At 44.3% G+C, this 18,013-nt stretch overlaps 1 protein-coding gene across 2 annotated transcripts in view; it reads right to left on the reverse strand.

Moving 5' to 3' along the window:
* FRMD4A (FERM domain containing 4A) overlaps positions 1 to 18,013 on the reverse strand; it is a 300,096-nt gene that overhangs the window by 184,653 nt on the left and 97,430 nt on the right. For both annotated transcript variants that reach the window (XM_084811642.1, XM_084811641.1), the window contains exon 2: positions 8,136 to 8,201. In XM_084811642.1, coding sequence (XP_084667768.1) covers positions 8,136 to 8,201 — 66 coding nt within the window. The remainder of the gene's footprint in view (positions 1 to 8,135; positions 8,202 to 18,013) is intronic.

The following is an 18,013-nucleotide window of genomic DNA, read 5'->3' on the forward strand; positions in this document are numbered from 1 at the left end:
ACCCACAGCCTGTGGGCTATATGCACCCCCCTAAGGGGGTCTCTATATGGACGCTTGCCTACCGTGATCAACTCAGCACATAACTTAACGAACATATATTATAAAACCAACAGAAGTCTACATTACCCTGTCCTCACAAGAACACTTTCCCGAAATTGGGTCGAGAAGTAAGAATATAGAGAATACTGGAAAATATGGAAATAAACTGGTGCAATATGCACAAACCTGGCTGTACCAGTCAAAATACTCACAGCCATATTCTGCATCCAACTGAAGCTTCCAAGTTGTCTTCAAGTACAGCCCTGCCTATAACACATTGCAATAATCCAATGGGAGGTTTCTGGAGCATGGTTTGCCATGGCCAGACTACTCCTGTCCAGAAATGGTCACTGCAGGCAAATGAGCCAAAGCTAGGAGAAGGCACTCTCGGCCACCAAGGCCCCCTGGATGAGTAGCAACAGAGCTGGATCTAGGAGTAACCCCCCCCCCAATTACACACCTTCTCTTTCGGGGGAGTACAACCCCAGTCAAAATGCAAGGGAGTGCAAAAATGGAGAAATACCCATTTACCCAACCCCAGAACAATTCACCCACAGTGCCTCTGCCTTGTCAGGGTTCAGTTGCAGTTTACTGAATCTCACCCAGCCCATTACCAGATTAAGTCAGCTCTACATACTTGCCCTGTCTCTTTCCCGACAGAAATTGACCAAGGCTGCTTCATTGCCAAAACCAGGCCCTGAAACCAAACTGAAATGGGTCTAGATAATCAATTTCATCCAAGAGTGCCTGTGGCTGCTTGAGTATTTTGCCCAAGAAGGGGATATTTCTGACTGGGTGATATTTCTGACTGGGTGATATTTCTCACAACCTCCTGGGTTCAGAGAGGGGATTTTTTTTTCTTCAGAGAGGCTGCACAGTGCCTCCTTCAAGGTGGCTGGGCCTACTCCCTCTCCCACAGAGGCATTAACTACCTCTTGGATGGCACATAATCAGACTAGGCTGAGCTTGGAATGCCTCCATAGGAACCGCTCCAACAGTTGCATAAAGGTTAGAATGGATAGGTGCAATTTCACCCTCAAAGTGTCTTGCAAACTGTCACAGGAAGACGACTGAGCGTTCTAATATATACCTTACAGGATCAAGTTGTAACAGAACCCTAACCACTTGGGATAGCTCTGTTAGACTCAAGGATGTAATGGTGGTGGAAAAATAATGTTTCTTTGCTGCCATCACAACCACAAAGTAGGTCTGATAATGTACTCCCGCTTGTGTTTACTCATCTCAACTGGAAGAGTTGCAGTGAGGAGTGGCTGCTGCCAATTTAAGCCTCACTAGTTACAGTTATCTGAAAGGTGGGGGGAGTTCCAATTGGCTAGTGCCCATCACCCATCAACCCATGAAGCACTTCTGCATGTACTGATTTTATTGCTTTTGCTGTTATGCTTAATACGGTCAAGGATGAACATGTAACATTAATAAACATACAACTGCTGTTTTATATAATACACACACACACACACACACACACAGATTATATCTCGCAGGTCTGTCTGTCACGGTAATTACGAAGGCAGGTTCACACCATGGGTACAGCACCTGCTGCGACTGCAGCAGTCATATTTAAATATGTCTATTTTCACCTAACTTGTGAATTAGACCTTACTCTAATCCAAATAAAATAATTAAGCCTACGACTCAGATACTTCTAGGATCAAGGTACAAAAATAATTTTTGTCATTCCACCCTTTGAGAAATGTGTTTGCTGCAAAATGAACACATAAAGCTTTTACATTCTTCTTCCAAGCAGAGGGATTTAAAAGCTTATATGCTAAAGCAGCAATCCTCCAAGCTGAAGTCAGATAAGAAGAACTGACATCCATGGCGAAAACAAAGACTGCAGCATAAAATGCTTGTGATTCAACTTGCACGCACACACACAAGTGTGTTTATAAAGCTGACATGAAAAGAAATGAAACACCGCTTATGCATAACCGTTAGATGAAGAGAAGGAGAAAGTTGGTTGCCGAACACAGTTTCCATGTGCAAAGGCCTGATGGTAATGGCAGCACAGAAGTAATAAAATAGCTAATGCAAAAAATAAGTCCAAAGCAGGGGAAATGATTTGAATAAATCAATTTCCCCCCTGAGTAAAGAAAACATGTTCACTGTCTGGAAAGGATTAACTGAATGCAGTCAAACATTTTCCTAAAAAACATAATACACTGTTATAAACTAAATGCATATCAAGCAGAAGCGTAAAGAATGGGAGTGGGGAGAAAAGCCCAAAAAGAGACAGTCTGCTGCTTCTCAAAAAAGAAAACGCAGGAAAGAAAAATAAAACCTTACATTCAGTCACAGCACAAAACAGATGTTTCCCAAAAGGAATACACAGCCAGAACAAGGCTAAAGGCAGATGCAATATATTTAGAGCAGTGGGGCAATTCTGGAAGTGCCCTCCTGGTATTCAGTTCAGACATACCTACGGCTCTCCTGGGTCAAGCTCTGGAGAAAATAAAAAGGCTCTGCAAGTTTGAAGCAGAAGGTGGTGATGCATGGTGCTGATTGGCTTACTGTCTGTGATGTCATCAAGCAATCTCCAATCCCTGGCGCCTTTTTACATCTTTGAAAAGCATTGCCTTTTAATCATTATTAACCATGTGCTGGATGAATGGGTGTATATGAACACTGAAAAACGATGCTTTTAAAAGATTAAAAAGGCAAACACCCTATCTGAAGGGTATAGGCAAGACTCCTGCCTGAGCCACAGTTCAATTTGCTGGTATGCATGTCTGTCATTTTAGTCGTGAAGCTGTGTAAAAGCCCAGCTTGCCTAGCTCCTCAGGGATTCAATGTAAGCTCTTTTTATATGTCATTTGTCTTCACGGTTAACTGTGCTTTCCCACTCTCAAATTAAGCAGGCTTTGCAATTCAGCACCTTCACTATAATGTTTCCATGTGAGAATACTTAACTTGCTTTTTGATTCAAGATGATCAGATTGGCTAAAGATTTGGCAAAATAAGGGTGGGGCAGTCTATTGCTTTTCCTGTCATGATCCATATAGGAAAGGATATTCCTTTTTTTGATTGCCACAGTTCCTTTGGGGTGCTTCCATCACTCACTGCTCCAAAATTTTTCTGTGTATAATAGTAGCATACGTTCCATCATGCACATGACGTAACACAGTGGAGGTGGAACATCCAAATGCCAAAATTGTATGATCTTTCCCTCTCCACTTTTGGAAAGAGAAGGGCTATGTGATGTGCTTGTATTGCATACAGGGCTATGCCATGCCAGTATCAGCCTCATGGTAATTTTGAAAGGGGCGGGGAGGTGTTACGATCACATGAATTGGCAGCTGTCACTATATGTCTAGGTATATGTGGCACGGAATGAGTTGCCAGAAAAAGATTTCAGAACTAAAGCCTGCTCTGTAGAAGCATCTGATCACCTGATAAAACCATTATTGGACTGTACTACCTGGGATTGCTAGCAACTTCCTCTCTGACAACATGTTTTTGATGTACGAGCAGCTCTCTCTCTCTCGTTCTCTCTCTGTTTTAATATAGAGGAACATTCAGTCACGTGATCCCCCATCTGCAGTTTGAAGTGGTATGGCCCAGGCACAAGTTTATACCACTTCATGAGAAATGGGTTTAAAGTACAGGAAGAAGGCCACCACTACGGCTGCACCTAGACTGGGGGGCTTTCTTCTCAGGGACCCCTGCCTTGCCCCTTCTCTGATAGGGATGTTCGAGGAATCTGTTTGGGGGGTGGAGCTCGATGGGTTTTTTCATCGGTTTGGTCCCCTGGACGTTGGTCTGTTTTTCGCTAACTGGCCCAACTTGGTCTGCAGAGAGTTAGTGGATTTTCTGTGTTTTTTAATTTGTGCAAATTATGGCTGAATTTTGCACAAATTTGCACAAATGGCAAAAATATGCAAATCTGTGCAAATTTTGCTGCAAATTGCATCCAACACGCACACACAAATATGCAAAACGTCCCTGGCATTTGGGGAAAACCTGAAGCTCAGCTCACAAATGCAAGCCGAATGGGGCATCCCATGGAACTCTGTTGAGCCTCAAAGGGCCGGATTGCCAAGCAATGGAAATCTGTACTCTCTGATGATTTCCCACTGTATCATTTTAATTTTATTTTGACAAGTGTTTGATCTGTCAAACTGTTGTTTTTATACTCCAATGTGACTTATTGCTGGTGTAGACTACTTGTAAGATGCACATAGGGATGTCAGAGAATTCTGCCAGGGACCCCAATGAGGCCGGATTCTATTGAATCCGGCCTCTGGAGTCCATGGCAGAAAGGATCCCTTACCTCTGCCTCCCTGCGGAATCCTCCCCGGCTGGATCCTCCCCGCCGGCAGCTCCGAAGTACCAGCGATACAGCCGCCATTGGCGTGCCATATCGCTGGCTGAGGCTGACTCCGGACGCAAATGGCATCTGCTACGCCACTTGTGTCTGTGGTTTTTCATGCGATAGGCTAGCGGAGCGGAGTCAGCCAGCGAAGATTCTGGGGGGAGGGACGGATCGCCTCTGCACAAGGGCTGATTCCCCAGCGGAGAAGCAGGTAGGGAATCCACCCATCCCTAGATGCACAGTGGAGCGATGGTGTTTAATATGAGGAACAGCTATTATTTTCTAGAGAACTGAGATAATATGAATAATGGGAACAGTTCTTAAAATACCTACAGAGCTCTAAATGGCTTGGGATCTGGCTACTTGAAGGACCATCTTTCCCATGTGAGCCTGCCCTTCCTTTGGATCAGCTGTTGCCTCTCTCTTGCATGCACCATCGCTTTCAGAGGTGAGGTCGGTGGCAAAGCGCAACAAGTGGCAAGCACCCCATATGTGGAACTCCCTGCCTCAGGAGGTTAGGTCATCTTCCTCTTTATCTGTGCTCTGCCAGCAAGTGAAGAGATTTCTTTGGAAGAAAGCACTTGACTCTGCTGTTGCTTAATTTTATTTACTGACTGGTATTTTCGGTTTGTTGTGTTCTTGTTTGTGCTGCTGCTTTTGTTTGTTGTTTATTCGGTCAGTCGCTTCCGACTCTTCATGACTTCATGGACCAGCCCACGCCAGAGCTTCCTGCCATCCGTCGCCACCCCCAGCTCCCCCAAGGTCGAGCCCATCACCTAGTGATTGTTTTTATATTTCGAGTGACTCCATTTTGGGAGGAGAAAAGTGGGGTATACATATCTTGTAGAAGAGAAGAATAAGTTCCTTTAAAGCCAAGGGTAACTAGCCATCCTACACATAAAGGGCATCCAAACTACACGTCATGTTAAATGCATGATCATATTTAATGTGTCTGTTTGCTGTTGTTTAAAAAGAAAAGCAGATGTGGAGTGGGCTGATCAGGACCATGATGTGTGGGGAGGCAGACTTCGCTCTGTCTCCCCACGCTACAGTCTGCATGCAAATCACCAACCCCAAAGCTGCTACTTTGTATGCAAGTGAAGGTGTTATCTGCACCATAAGCTGTTTCCTGGTGCTGTAGGGCGGGCTGGTGATTTTTATCAAGACCATCCCCTACCTGCATGCTACAGTCCCAATACATGGAGCTGCAACTTGGGAGGCTTGCTTCAGGGGGAGGCGCTGTTCCATTGAGGGTGAGCTGTTCCACCTGCTCCCCCCCACCCCAGCTAGAGACTTCAAAAGTAAGGCTGGAGCTGCAGCTTGGGAGGCTTGCTTCAGGGAGAGGCGCTGTTCCAACCAAGGCATTTTCCCCCCTCATCTGCTCTGCCATCCCCCTGCCTGGGAAACCTTATAAGGAGCCCTGGATTATTCCAGCTCTACTCTGGCATTTTTGCTGATTTTTGCAAAAAAACTTTTGCTTTTGGATATGTAGAAGGTGTGTTCAGGCTGCACGGTTTTTAAGTTGTTTTAGTTTTAAACAGCTGTTGGGATATTTCTGCTTTAAACTTGTATTTAGAGTATTGTTTGAATATTGTATTTGTATATTTTTGTGGGGGTGTTTCAGCCGAAAGGTGGCATAGAAATAAAGTATAACATAACATAACAGTATTAATCAGGGGCCCTGCAGTTGCTATTTAAAACATCTTGGCCCTCAGCAGGACATGGTTAACAGTGATCTACTTATACAAAAATATAAAACAATTACAAAGTAATAAATAAATCAGTACAATGTTTCTCTTCATGATTTTCCTGTATGACACAGCCTTATTTTACTAATTTGTGCAATTAGCATGAATAAATTCCAGTCAATGGCTTGGTAGCACTATGATGTTTACTTTTGCTAAATGATAGAATTAATTCATTATTTGGACTGCATTCATTTGAAAGGATACATTATCACATTTCTTTGTTCTGCTCCCAAGTCTATAAATACCTTTCAATTTTCTGATACATTCCTGCATTTAAATTTCTAAATGCACTAATACTCACGATTTCTCTTCATAGGCCTAAACTCTGGTATTAAGAACACCCTTGGATTTTCAATAGAAGGCTTTCTGAGCACTTTACCTAGGGCCACCTCAGATGAGGCTCTAAGTGCATAGACCTACAATCCTGGGAGCAGGATTGTGCCCACTCCATCCATTGAGCATGCCTGCTCGCCCCATCTCTAGGACCATCTGTGCAAGGTGGACCATGCATAGATTCAACATGGGTGGTCATTAACCCACACAGAACTTTGGAAATGGTTTGGATCAACATATGTTGGTTCTGCCCCACTGATGCATCTGGTGCATAGGGCAAACAGGCACAATCCTGCGCTCTCCATTCCACCCAAACCATCAACCAAATCAGCTCCTCATTTAAACCAGCCCCCGAAGCACTGCATTGACAAAATTAGTGTGAACATAAAAAATGTGCCCTTAATACTGTTATCACAACTTTTTTTAAACCTTCTGATTATTTTCTGCTGCCTCTTTTGGTTTTGAAATAACCTTGTCAGGCCATCTGCACAACACAAAGCAGTCCTGAAAAGTGTTTCCTGTGATTCAAATCATTTTCAAAAGGCCTCCATTCATCATCTTCCTTTTTTGCTAGAACGAGAGTAACATTCAACCCAGCTCACCCCAAGAATGCTGGCTGCTGGACGGGTAATTAAAGTGCTGTGTGTTTCATTTCCTGTTTCATACTGCACCAAGCAGTGTTTTCTTTTAAAAGTCAGTTTTCTAACCCTTCCGATTAACCCTTCTGGTGACTTTATGGGAGCTAGTGTAGCCCAGTGCATGAAAGACTCTCAGCTCAACCATCAACTTATTGGTTGACCTTATGAAAATCAACTTACTAGGTGATCTTGTGGAAATAATTTTCAGTCTTCTTGCTACATGCAGCATACAGGAGCAATAATGGTCTACCTTGCAGAGTTGTTGTAATGACTACTGTGAGGTGTATATGAACATAAAGCTTCTGCTTTTTGTTGGCTGGTTTTAAATTTTAAGCCACCTTGAGCATTTCTTAAAACAGAAAGTCAGGGTACAAAAGTCTTTTAGAGCAATAAATAGGAAAGTAAGTAAGTAAGTAAATAAGCTTGAAACTCATATCACCATTGCCATAAACTCCCTGTGCCTCAACAGCTGTGCTCTAAATTAAATGTGACATGCAGCCTACATATATGTAGGTCATTTCACCCGCCCATAGAAGCCCCATCATCTCTGAGAAGGTGCACGACAGCTACTTAACACTGAAGCTTTAGGACACTGATGCTTTAGTATGCAGACAGATGGCAGTGGGCAACAGAAGCTTTAGAGGCATTCATTGAGCCGATATTGGGCCAGTACATTACAAGTGATGCCTTCTCCTTAGTTTGCAAAAGAGTGCTGTGTGGTTATTCATGATTTCAGCTTCTCATCTGAAAGAGATATCCTACTATGATAATGAAACGGCCGACCTCATGGGAGGTGGGAGGAGGAAGGGGGAAGCACAAGAAACACCCACATCCTGCAGAATCCTGGGATTTCCTTTCCAGGTCTCCCACCCACACACTGATCCATCTTGATCCTGCTTAGCTTGTCAAATGAGAGCGGATCAAGACCCACAAGGAAGCCGGCTAATGGAGATTCCATTAATTAAATTAAAAACCTCTTTGGCTGCATGGAGCAAAAATTTAGAGCCATAGCAAGACCTCAGATCCACAGATGCAGCTCATTACCTGCACCAGAAGTTCCAACTTCCTGTCATCAAGAAGGTGCACTTGGCATCGGCGGCCCTCTGTCATCTAAAAAGACAAGAAGAAAAAGAAGAAAGTTTCAGCGGATGCTTAATTCAGAAGCTTGGCAAACACAACATGCTGAAGCTGTTGGTGTTTCACTGTCAGAGGGAAGGATTTCCCATTCGGAGTTTAGCTCACCCTGGCACTGGCAGAAAGAAAAAGGTTGGAAGGGGAAAATAAATAAATAGATCACCCAAGTTACTGAAAGGCACACGCTGCCTCTGCTTTGACTCAGCCCTAAGAATGGGGGTTGTTCCAGGGTGAGAAAGGAGTTCATGAAAGAGGCCAGGGACTCTAGCACTGGCGGCTACACGAGAACACACATGGCATCCTTACTGTGAGGCTCCCATTGTTTGGGGGGGCTTTACTAAGGCAAGTGCAGGAGAGCTAAGGGTGGATCCCTTACTGGACTACTTCCAGAGCCACAGACAAGTGGATACAAAAGTGAACATACGGGGACGGGGGTGGCATGGTCATCCTTGCTGGGCAACGGCCAGGCCCAGGCGTCAGCAGGGGGCTCACTGCTGACCACCAGAACCTCCTGGCCCTACTGCTCCTCACCCCACCACCTGCTCACCCTCTCTATTCCAAGGGATGAGAGTGAGGAAGAGCAATAGCCATCACTGTCTGCTCACTTGCCCGCTTTTCCCTCTGGATGACAGTGGGGATTGGGGCCAGAGGAGAAGGGAGAGCGAGTCGGTCATGGTGAGAAGGAGAGGGGCCCACTGAAGGCATTGTGCCTGCAGCCCTCCCATAAGATGGAGCTGACATTTGGGCCTGGACCTCTAGGTCCAATGGGTGACTTTCACATGGCCAAGAATCACACCCACTAAATGGGGCCTAAATACAAAGAGTGTTCCAGATCCCGACTACCTAGGCAATGTTGACTACATCTGTACCAGATAGCTCACCTTGGCACTGTTTACTAAAACAGATCCTCACAGAAGTGATTGTTTAGTTACTTAGCACATTTGTATCCTAACCTTTCTCCAAGGAGCCCAGGTCGATGAATACCTGATTTCCTTATTTTCAAAGCAATCCCATTAGATAAGTGGTTAACAAACCACCCACAACCTAAAACCAGACCATGGGTTGTCAGTGGATTGTTAACCACGGCAACAACCCACCCTCGCCAGGTTCGCACATCGTGATAAGTTGCAGCACCCACCCACCATAGTTTGAAGATTCACAATGGCTGCTGGCACACGCCACAACCCTCCACGATAAACTATGAGGTGATACAGCCTGACAACAGATACATCATGTGAGATTGCTTATTTGTTTCTTAGGAATGACTTTGGATAAGAAGACATGACTTTTCATCTCCCCTGTTTCCTTGATGTTTTGATTTGGCCAGTTTTGGAATATTGTAGCAAAATAAGAGTTTCAAGATAGCATGACCGTTTTTGCTTCAACGGTTCCTTGATTCTGAGCCACAGCAGAGAAAAAGGCAGACTACTTAACAAGCGATGATCAACAGTAGCCTTTCCCAACCTGGTTCCCTCCACATGTGTTAGAGTCATGGCTGGCTGGAGCATGTTGAGAGTTGTAGTCCAACTCATATGGAGGGCACCAGGTTGGGGAAGGATGATCAACAGCAATACAACAAATCCCTAACTTCGGGGCCTGTTTATGAACCCATGAGAATGTCAGGGCTTCTTTCTATGTTCTACTGACAACGAAACACAACTGCCTGTGGCAGAGTATTTCATTGCAATTTCAGAGTGATGATCTGCTGCTCTCTTTTGACACAGAGGCTTCTGCACATGACACTTTCAGAACCAGTCCACACTAATGGCTTGTGCTGGTCCCCTCAGAATTTCTCAAGGTACAAGTCAAGGAATCATGCTTTGGCTTTTCTCATGGTGAGATAAAGGGAAAGCAAAACTACTGCTCAGTGAAGAGAATCATTATGACATTATGCAATTTATTGGACATTAAACTAGTTTGACTGTGGGGGTCCTGCAAAGTACAATATAACGTACTTGGAAGCCCCCTGTTAAAATGATGGCATTATGACAGCCAGTAAGGCAGAATAGTTTTTGCTCATGCAAGAGAAGCAGGAGATGGTTTTAACCTCGAAAACAATTGTGTGAAATTATCCCAGATGATTATGACTCTTAAACTGAGGTGTGGACAGAGGAAACTGTCTTATACCAAGCTAGACCATTGGTCCATCTAGCCCCATATTGTCTCCTCTGCTCTGACCAGCAGCGGATTTCCACAGGCTCAGGCAGAAGGTATATGATAATGTTTTTTAACTGGTGACGCCGGAGATTGAACCTGAGACCTTAGACGTGACATTAATCATATGACTGGCCCTTGCATGCTTCTTTTTTCTTTACTAAATAGCTGCTCCAGGGGTGGAGTCGATCCAGATTGGACCACAGCATGGGGCAGGGGAGAAGGGTCTTTAAGCTGCTGTTTGCCTCAGGAAGAAACTGCCACTGGTGCTAATGGAAGCTTCCTTCCTGAAGCAAACAGCAGCTGTGGGGAGTGGGGGGAAAAGCTGGATTGGGACTTACAGCCCCCTTCCCCATGCAGTGGTCCCAATCTGGATGTGGTCCCTGCCGCTGCTATTTGGTAAAGCAAAAACAAGCACAGACGTGATTCACGTGACTATGGCTCCCCAGGTAGCAATGTTCTTTCAGTTCTGCCCTGATCTCATGGTCATAAACGGCCAAGAGCATGCTATAGAGCAGCCTTCTCCAACCTGGTGCTCTCCAGATGTGTTGGACTGAAACTCCCATCATCCCGTGGAGGGCACCAGGTTGGGGAAAGCTAGTCTGTAGACTGCAGCACTTAAACAAAGCAGTGGACTCAGGCCTCTTAATACACCCCCACACAATACAAGGACCTGAATGTGAGGAAGCCTTCTTCGGTCCTGCCTTGGTGGCCCCAGCTGCCACGAACCAATCCCTACATGACACCACAGGCTATGCCAGTGCACCACTGAGATGATCTTGGGAGCTTCTTGTTGAGTCCTTCGCACATTAACTTCCCCACCCGTGCAGTGGTGGCAAAACAAACACACAGGCTGCATTTCACAAGTGACAATGTACACCCCCACCCCCACCAGACACAAACGGTTTCTCTCTTGAGGAAAAACATAGTATGTGGTGTTGACCTTTTATCGTTTGATGACTCTGAACATTTTGAAAATCCATTCCACATTATGCAAGCCCTTGGCTGTAAGTTTCCATGGGGCATTCATGCAGAAACATATGCCTATGTTCAGCAATATTAGACAGATTTTTTTCTATATTTGTTTTTATGTGTTAGAGATACCTTATCTACTTTATCTCCTGCTCTCTGGGGCTTACAATGACATGTAAACAGCATTCATTCAAGCCAGCAGAAAGGAAATTCCTCTTAAAGGAAGTTACTTGGCGACTCGCAGATCTTGGCTTGTTTGCATTAAGGAAGGATTTTCTAGTTACCTCTGACATCAACGTAAAGCTTTAAATCTCATTTATGGACTGCTGGCCCAAATATTTACACAGTGGATTTTTCAGCTAAGGATCACACAGAGAAGAGGGCAACTGTTTTGCACTGGTCCACAAACCATCTTGGCAGCTTAGTGCCTGACCCATTCATCTTGTCTACAACTCCAAACATGAGCTAGAGGAATCCAAGCAACTGTCCCCAGTGCACCCTGGGAAACACACAGACTATGCTTAGCAAATCCCTGGCTACAGGTCATCCTCCTGCTAAATGATCCCGAGACAGAACTATCTGTGCAAACGTTTGGATGCAGCACACACAAAAGAAAGAGCTGTGTGTGTATGTGCACCAGCACCAACAGCTGCAAATACAGTCAGGGCCAGAAATATTGGAACGAGGATAACTGTTTTGGCAGTTGGCCTCTGTACACCGCCACATTGAAGTTGAAAGGAAACACACCCAGATGGGAGTGAAGTCAGGACTTCCAGCTGTAATTCAAGGGGTTTGACAAAAGTGGGGCACTACCCATTCAGGAAGTGGCATACACACACACCCATCATTGGTGGCTCATAAGTAATGGGACAAACCAACATCATTTCAAACTTAAGGATCACCTTTAATACCTAGATGAAAATCCTTTGCAGTCAATGACTGCCTGAAGTCTGGAACCCATGGAATGACCAAATGCTGAGTTTCCTCCCTCGAGATGCTTTGCCAGGCCTTTACTGCAGCTGCCTTCAGCTGCTGCTTGTTTGTGGGTCTTTCTGCCTTCAGTCTTGTCTTCAGTAAGTGAAAAAAATGCTCTATGGGGTTGAGATCAGGTGACTGACTTGGCCATTGAAGAACATCCCACTTCTTTGCCTTGAGAAACTCTTGGGTAGCTTCTGCTGTATGTTTTGGGTCATTCTCCATCTGCAATATGAAGCGGTGTCCTATCAGTTTGGCAGCATTCAGCTGAATCTGAGCAGAAAGTATCGCCCTATACACTTCAGAATTCATCCTGCTGCTTTTATCAGCAGTCAGGTCATCAATAAACACCAGTGACCCGGCTCCATTGGCAGCCATACATGCCCATGCCATAACACTGCCTCCACCATGTTTGACAGATGATGTGGTATGCTTTGGATCATGAGCTGTTCCTTTCCTTCTCCATACTCTTCTCTTCCCATCATTCTGGTACAAATTGCTCTTGGTTTCATCAGTCCAAAGAATCTTATTCCAGAACTGGGCAGGCTTTTTTAGGTGTTTGCTGGCAAAGGCTTCTGGCCTGTCTGTTCTTGAGCGTTACCAGTGGTTTGCACCTTGTTGTGAAGCCTCTGTATTTACATTCATAAAGCCTTGACTGTAGATGTTGACAATGACATGCCTACCTCCTCAAGAGCGTTCTTGACCTGGCTAGATGTTGTGAAAGGGTTCCTCTTCACCATGAGCAGAATTCTGCAGTCATCCACTTTAGTTGTCTTCTGTGGTCTTCCAGGCCTTTTGCTGTTGCTGAGCTTGCCAGTTAAGTCCTTCTTTTTCAAGATGTTCCAAACTGTTGTGTTGGCCACTCCCACTGTTTTTGCGATCTCTCTGATGGGTTTATTTTGTTTCCTCAGCCTAATGATGGCCTCCTTCACTCGCATGGACACCTCTTTGGACCTCATGTTGGGAGATCCAGTGAACAGCTACCAAATGCAAATGGAACACTCAGAACCACCTCCAGGCCTTTGATCTGCTTGATTGGTCATGGGGTACCCAGAAAACAGGCCACACCTGGCCATGCAGCTGCTTGTCAGCCATTAGTTCCATTACTTATGAGCCACCAACAATGGGGGGGGGGGTGTATGCCACTGGCTGTACTTCCTGAATGGTTGGTGCCCCACTTTTGTCAAACCCCTTGAATTACAGCTGAAAGTCCTGACTTCGCTCCCATCTGGGCGTGTTTCCTTTCAACTTCAATGTGGTGGTGTAGAGGCCAACTGCCAAAACAGTTATCCTTGTTCCAATATTTCTGGCCCTGACTGTAAATCTGTCCAATACCCTTTCAGCCAAGATGTTCGTTGAGAAGTTTGCTGGCTGAAAGCACCCCCATTAAACATTTCAAATGCACAAAATGCAAATGCTGTTTACTGTCACATTTCCCCAGCACGTTTTGCTAGCCTGCAAAAGAAAGAAGTTCAATTATGATGCTTTCTTCCATGCGTATTTATTAGGGCCAATCGAAAAGCGGGGAGGCTTACCTCCAGTGGAAATCATGTCTGCTCATTCTAAGTTATGCCAGGGAATATTGCTCTCACTCTGCATTGGCAGAATGACACAGTCATGTAGCCAATTCTGATCAGCTATCCAGCATCATGGTGTCATTTCACTTACATCATGATTCCTGATTGGTTAGGATCATGTTGCCAAGAGTAAAAATATTATTCTTGTTGTTTTTAAAAAAGAAGGTGCTAAAGCAGCTGCTGAGAGGAGCAGCAAGCATAAATGTATAAAATGGTAGTTTGAGAACTGCGGGAAACATTGTAGAGACTCCTTCCATGCTTTGGAAACAATCAGCATATCCCTAACATTTAGACACTGTTTTCTCTAGATTATGCACACAGTCAATTTTTCGCCTTATGTACAGGATGTGAGTAGTGCCCCTATATGCCAGAAAGGCAGGAGCAAATTTTTAAAAGAAATAAATAAGATCATCCCTCATACAGACCTATATCAGAAAGGCTGAATTACAAAATAGCATCATCACCCTCTTTTCCTATTCGCAACTTAGCTATTAGGTCAACTCCAACAGTTGGATGAAAAATCTTTTCTCGAAAAGCTACCCAGCCAGCCCCCAAATGACCAATGACCTCCTCACATACCAGGATGCAGCCGCGCACACAGGAACCTATCAATTAAGATGGAGTATGCAGCCAATAGGAATTATTCCAAAAGTTATCCTGAGGATGCCAAATGTTGCATCAGAGCTAGCTCTTAGGGGACATAGTACAGCCTTCTCCAACCTGAGACCTCCAGGTATGTTAGACTACAGCTCCTATCATTCCTAGCCTTCCCCAACCTGGTGGGTGCCCTCCAGGCAAGGGGTGATGGGAGCTGAAGTCCAGCACATCTGTAGGGCACCAAGTTGGAGAAGGTTGACACAGTACTGGAAGGGGCAGCAAGACAGCACAGTCATAAAGTGTGAGATGTGATTCAGGAAGTACCCAGTAAGTCTTTCCTCAGCCATGAACTCACCAGGCAGCCTTATGTTCAGCTCAGCCTCAGCTCCCTCTTTATCTTCAATATAGGGGCAACAGTACTGATCTACCTTACAGGATTCTTGTGAATATTACTGAGATAAAGTGTGTGACGTTCTTGGGATGTTTGAAGAGCCCGACAGAAATATTAAGTATTGATATCGCTCCAGCCCTTTGCATGGAAAAAGGATCTTCAGACTGTGACACCCACAGGAAATTCAGCGGCTCCCTAACAGCCATCTTGGAAAAATTCATTCAGAAGTAAGTCTCACAGTATTCAATGGGGCTTACTCCCTAGTAAATGTGTTTAGAATTGCAGCCTTAATTCCTATAATTAATTGGAAGATCAAGGCTACAAAATAAAGGGAAATATCCCTTCCCCCACTTATCTTTTTCTGTTCATTCACTTTTGGTTGCCAGTTCAGAAAAGAACTTAGCAACATGCTTATGTTTAACACCATTAGTCACAAAGATGTTTGTTAGGTAATGAACTGTGGTACTTCCTCAGATCTGAGTCACAGTCATCTCAGTCCTATTATACATGTACCTATAAACGTACATGTTTTCAGTGGAATGTACTTCCAACTGTAATTAGGAGAAATTAAGGTGTGTACTCCCCCACACAAAAGAAAGTCCATGCACACTGAAAACGAGGATGTCAGGACAATTTATTTATTTATTATTAAATTTATTGATTGCCCATCTGGCTGGTCACCCAGCCACTCTGGGCGATGTACAACATACAATAAAACAGTTTAAAACAATAAAATTCTACAATAAAACATTTTCTAAAATACTCTAACCCACCCCAAATGCCTGCCTGAACAACCATGTTTTTAATGCATGACGGAAGCTCATTAAAGAGGGGGCACAGCAGAGTTCCCTAGGGAGGGAGTTCCACAGCGTGGGGGCCACCACAGAGAAGGCCCTCTCCCTTGTCCACCAGTCTAGCTGTCCTGGCTGACGGGACAGAGAGAAGGCCATCCGAGGCTGATCTTGTTAAGTGGCCTGTCTGATGCTGCTGGAGGCACTCCTTAAGATAGGCTGGGCCGGAACCATATAGGGTTTTAAAGGTCAAAACCAACACCTTGAATTTGGCCCGGAAAACAACTGGTACAACTCCTTTAGCACTGGAGTGATGTGATCTTGCCGGCGGCTGCCTTTAATCAGGCGAGCCGCCGCGTTCTGTACCAGCTGCAGTTTCCGAACCGTCTAGAACCTCTCTCTCCAACATCTACTTTTTTGCTTGCAGTTTTTAATCTGTCTCGCTTTAAAATACATGAACTGCATTCAGCCACACAATTGCCTACTAATACCAGAAGGGGAAGTAGCTCAGGAACAATTTTACAATTGGATGAACTGTTTGAGCAAACTGGCTTAGCTCAGGTTTTACGCTCAAGTTTGAGCAACAGTTTGAGCCAAGTAATGTTAAGAAGGCACTCTGTTTTGCAGTATGTGCATATCTGAGATATTCAGCACATAAGAGCTAAAGTTTCCTCTTAAATAAAACAGAAAACATATGATTGTAGAAAAAAGGAGAGCTGAAGGTCACTTTCATACATCTAATACTCTTTCTTTCTCTCAAATATTTTAATCTCCTCAGAAGTTGATCCAGTAAAGAGATATCATCTAACCAGTTCTATTAACAATGCAATTTATTACTGCCATATCTGTTTAATTACAAAATATTTGGCAGAAGGAAGCAAAATTATTAGAAATAAGATATCTCCATAATGAAGAAACTTCTAGCTTTAAAGAATGAACTCTTTGGCAAAAAGCAAATGTGTGCCTCGTTAAAGTGAAGCTGAAAGAAGATGCAGTTTCCTAATAATCAAATAATCATGTATTTTTGTCTCTCTACAATACCACTTTTTAAGTTTCCACACGTTTCTACAATATCTCTTTTCAAACTTCCACCTTACTGAGGCAAAGAGATTTTCATTGGCAGTGGATTTTGAGGAATTAGCTGCAGGCTAATAATAATAGCACCTAAAATTTACAGGATTTTAAATGTGACTTTAGCTAGCACTGGAATCATGCCCTGGGCATTCACCACCAAACCTGCTACCAATGCCCAAGTCTGATGTGGAAGCTATATTCCAGGAATGGAGGTGCAAGAGAGATACTGCATCATGCCTTGTTCTGCAGGTACATCACATTTTTCTCTTGCTACTCTCCACCTTTCCCATAAGCCACTGGAAGTGGTTGAGTCCAATATTTGGCTGGAGGGAAGGGGTATCACCTTTCTGTTAGCCAGCTCTGTGTGTAGGTGCTGACTGAAGGCCAATTCCCCCAAGTATTCTGTGGTGGGAAGATGGAAGTGGAGAAACAAATTTCATTCATTATTTATTTATTATTAACCTTTGTGTATCGCCTTATTTACTAAAAAGCCATCAAGGCAGTGCACGACAGTGGCTGGGTTCACACAACATGCTAAACCACACGAGTGTGGGTTCTTCTTGAACCGTGGGTTAGATGGACCTAGGACATTTTCCACAGGGTAGCTTGTTAACGACCCTGAACAACCCAACAACAAACCATGAGTTCTCAAGGTGGCTTGTTTGATAAAAATAAGCCACACTGCATGGTTAACAAGCCACCCTGTGGAAAATGTCCTATATTCAGAAAAGACGTGAACCCACAGTTCAACAAACAACCCATGCTTCAACAGCAGCCCACACTCAACCACTGAGTGTGGATTATAGTGTTGTGTGAACCCAGACAATGTAAAACAACACAATCTCAAAATTATAAAAATGAGAACATTAAAAACAGTAAAACATTCAAACATTAAAACTACATAATTTAAAAAGTTAAATTAAAATAATGTGTCTTCATGCCCTTTCTAAAAGCCAGGAGAGAGGGAGCCAAGCCAAGGTTCTGGGGGAGCGCTTTCCAGTTTGGGAGCAACAGAGCAGAAAGCCCTTTCATGGGTGCCTGACAAACCGGCCCCTGTGGGAAATGATGCCCTCAAAAGGGCTTCTCTTGCAGATCTTAATAACCGGACAGGTTCCTAATGAGACAGACAGTCCCTTAGATCAGGGCTGAGCAGAAAGTAGATCTCCAGATATTTTAAACTTCAACTCCCAGCATTCCTGACCATTAGCCATGCTGGCAGGGGCTTCTGGGAGTTGAAGTCTGAAAATCTGGAGATCT

Source organism: Heloderma suspectum, chromosome 7, assembly GCF_057233095.1.
Source record: "Heloderma suspectum isolate Gila_16-S chromosome 7, 16-S_ref, whole genome shotgun sequence".
NCBI lineage: Eukaryota > Metazoa > Chordata > Lepidosauria > Squamata > Helodermatidae > Heloderma > Heloderma suspectum.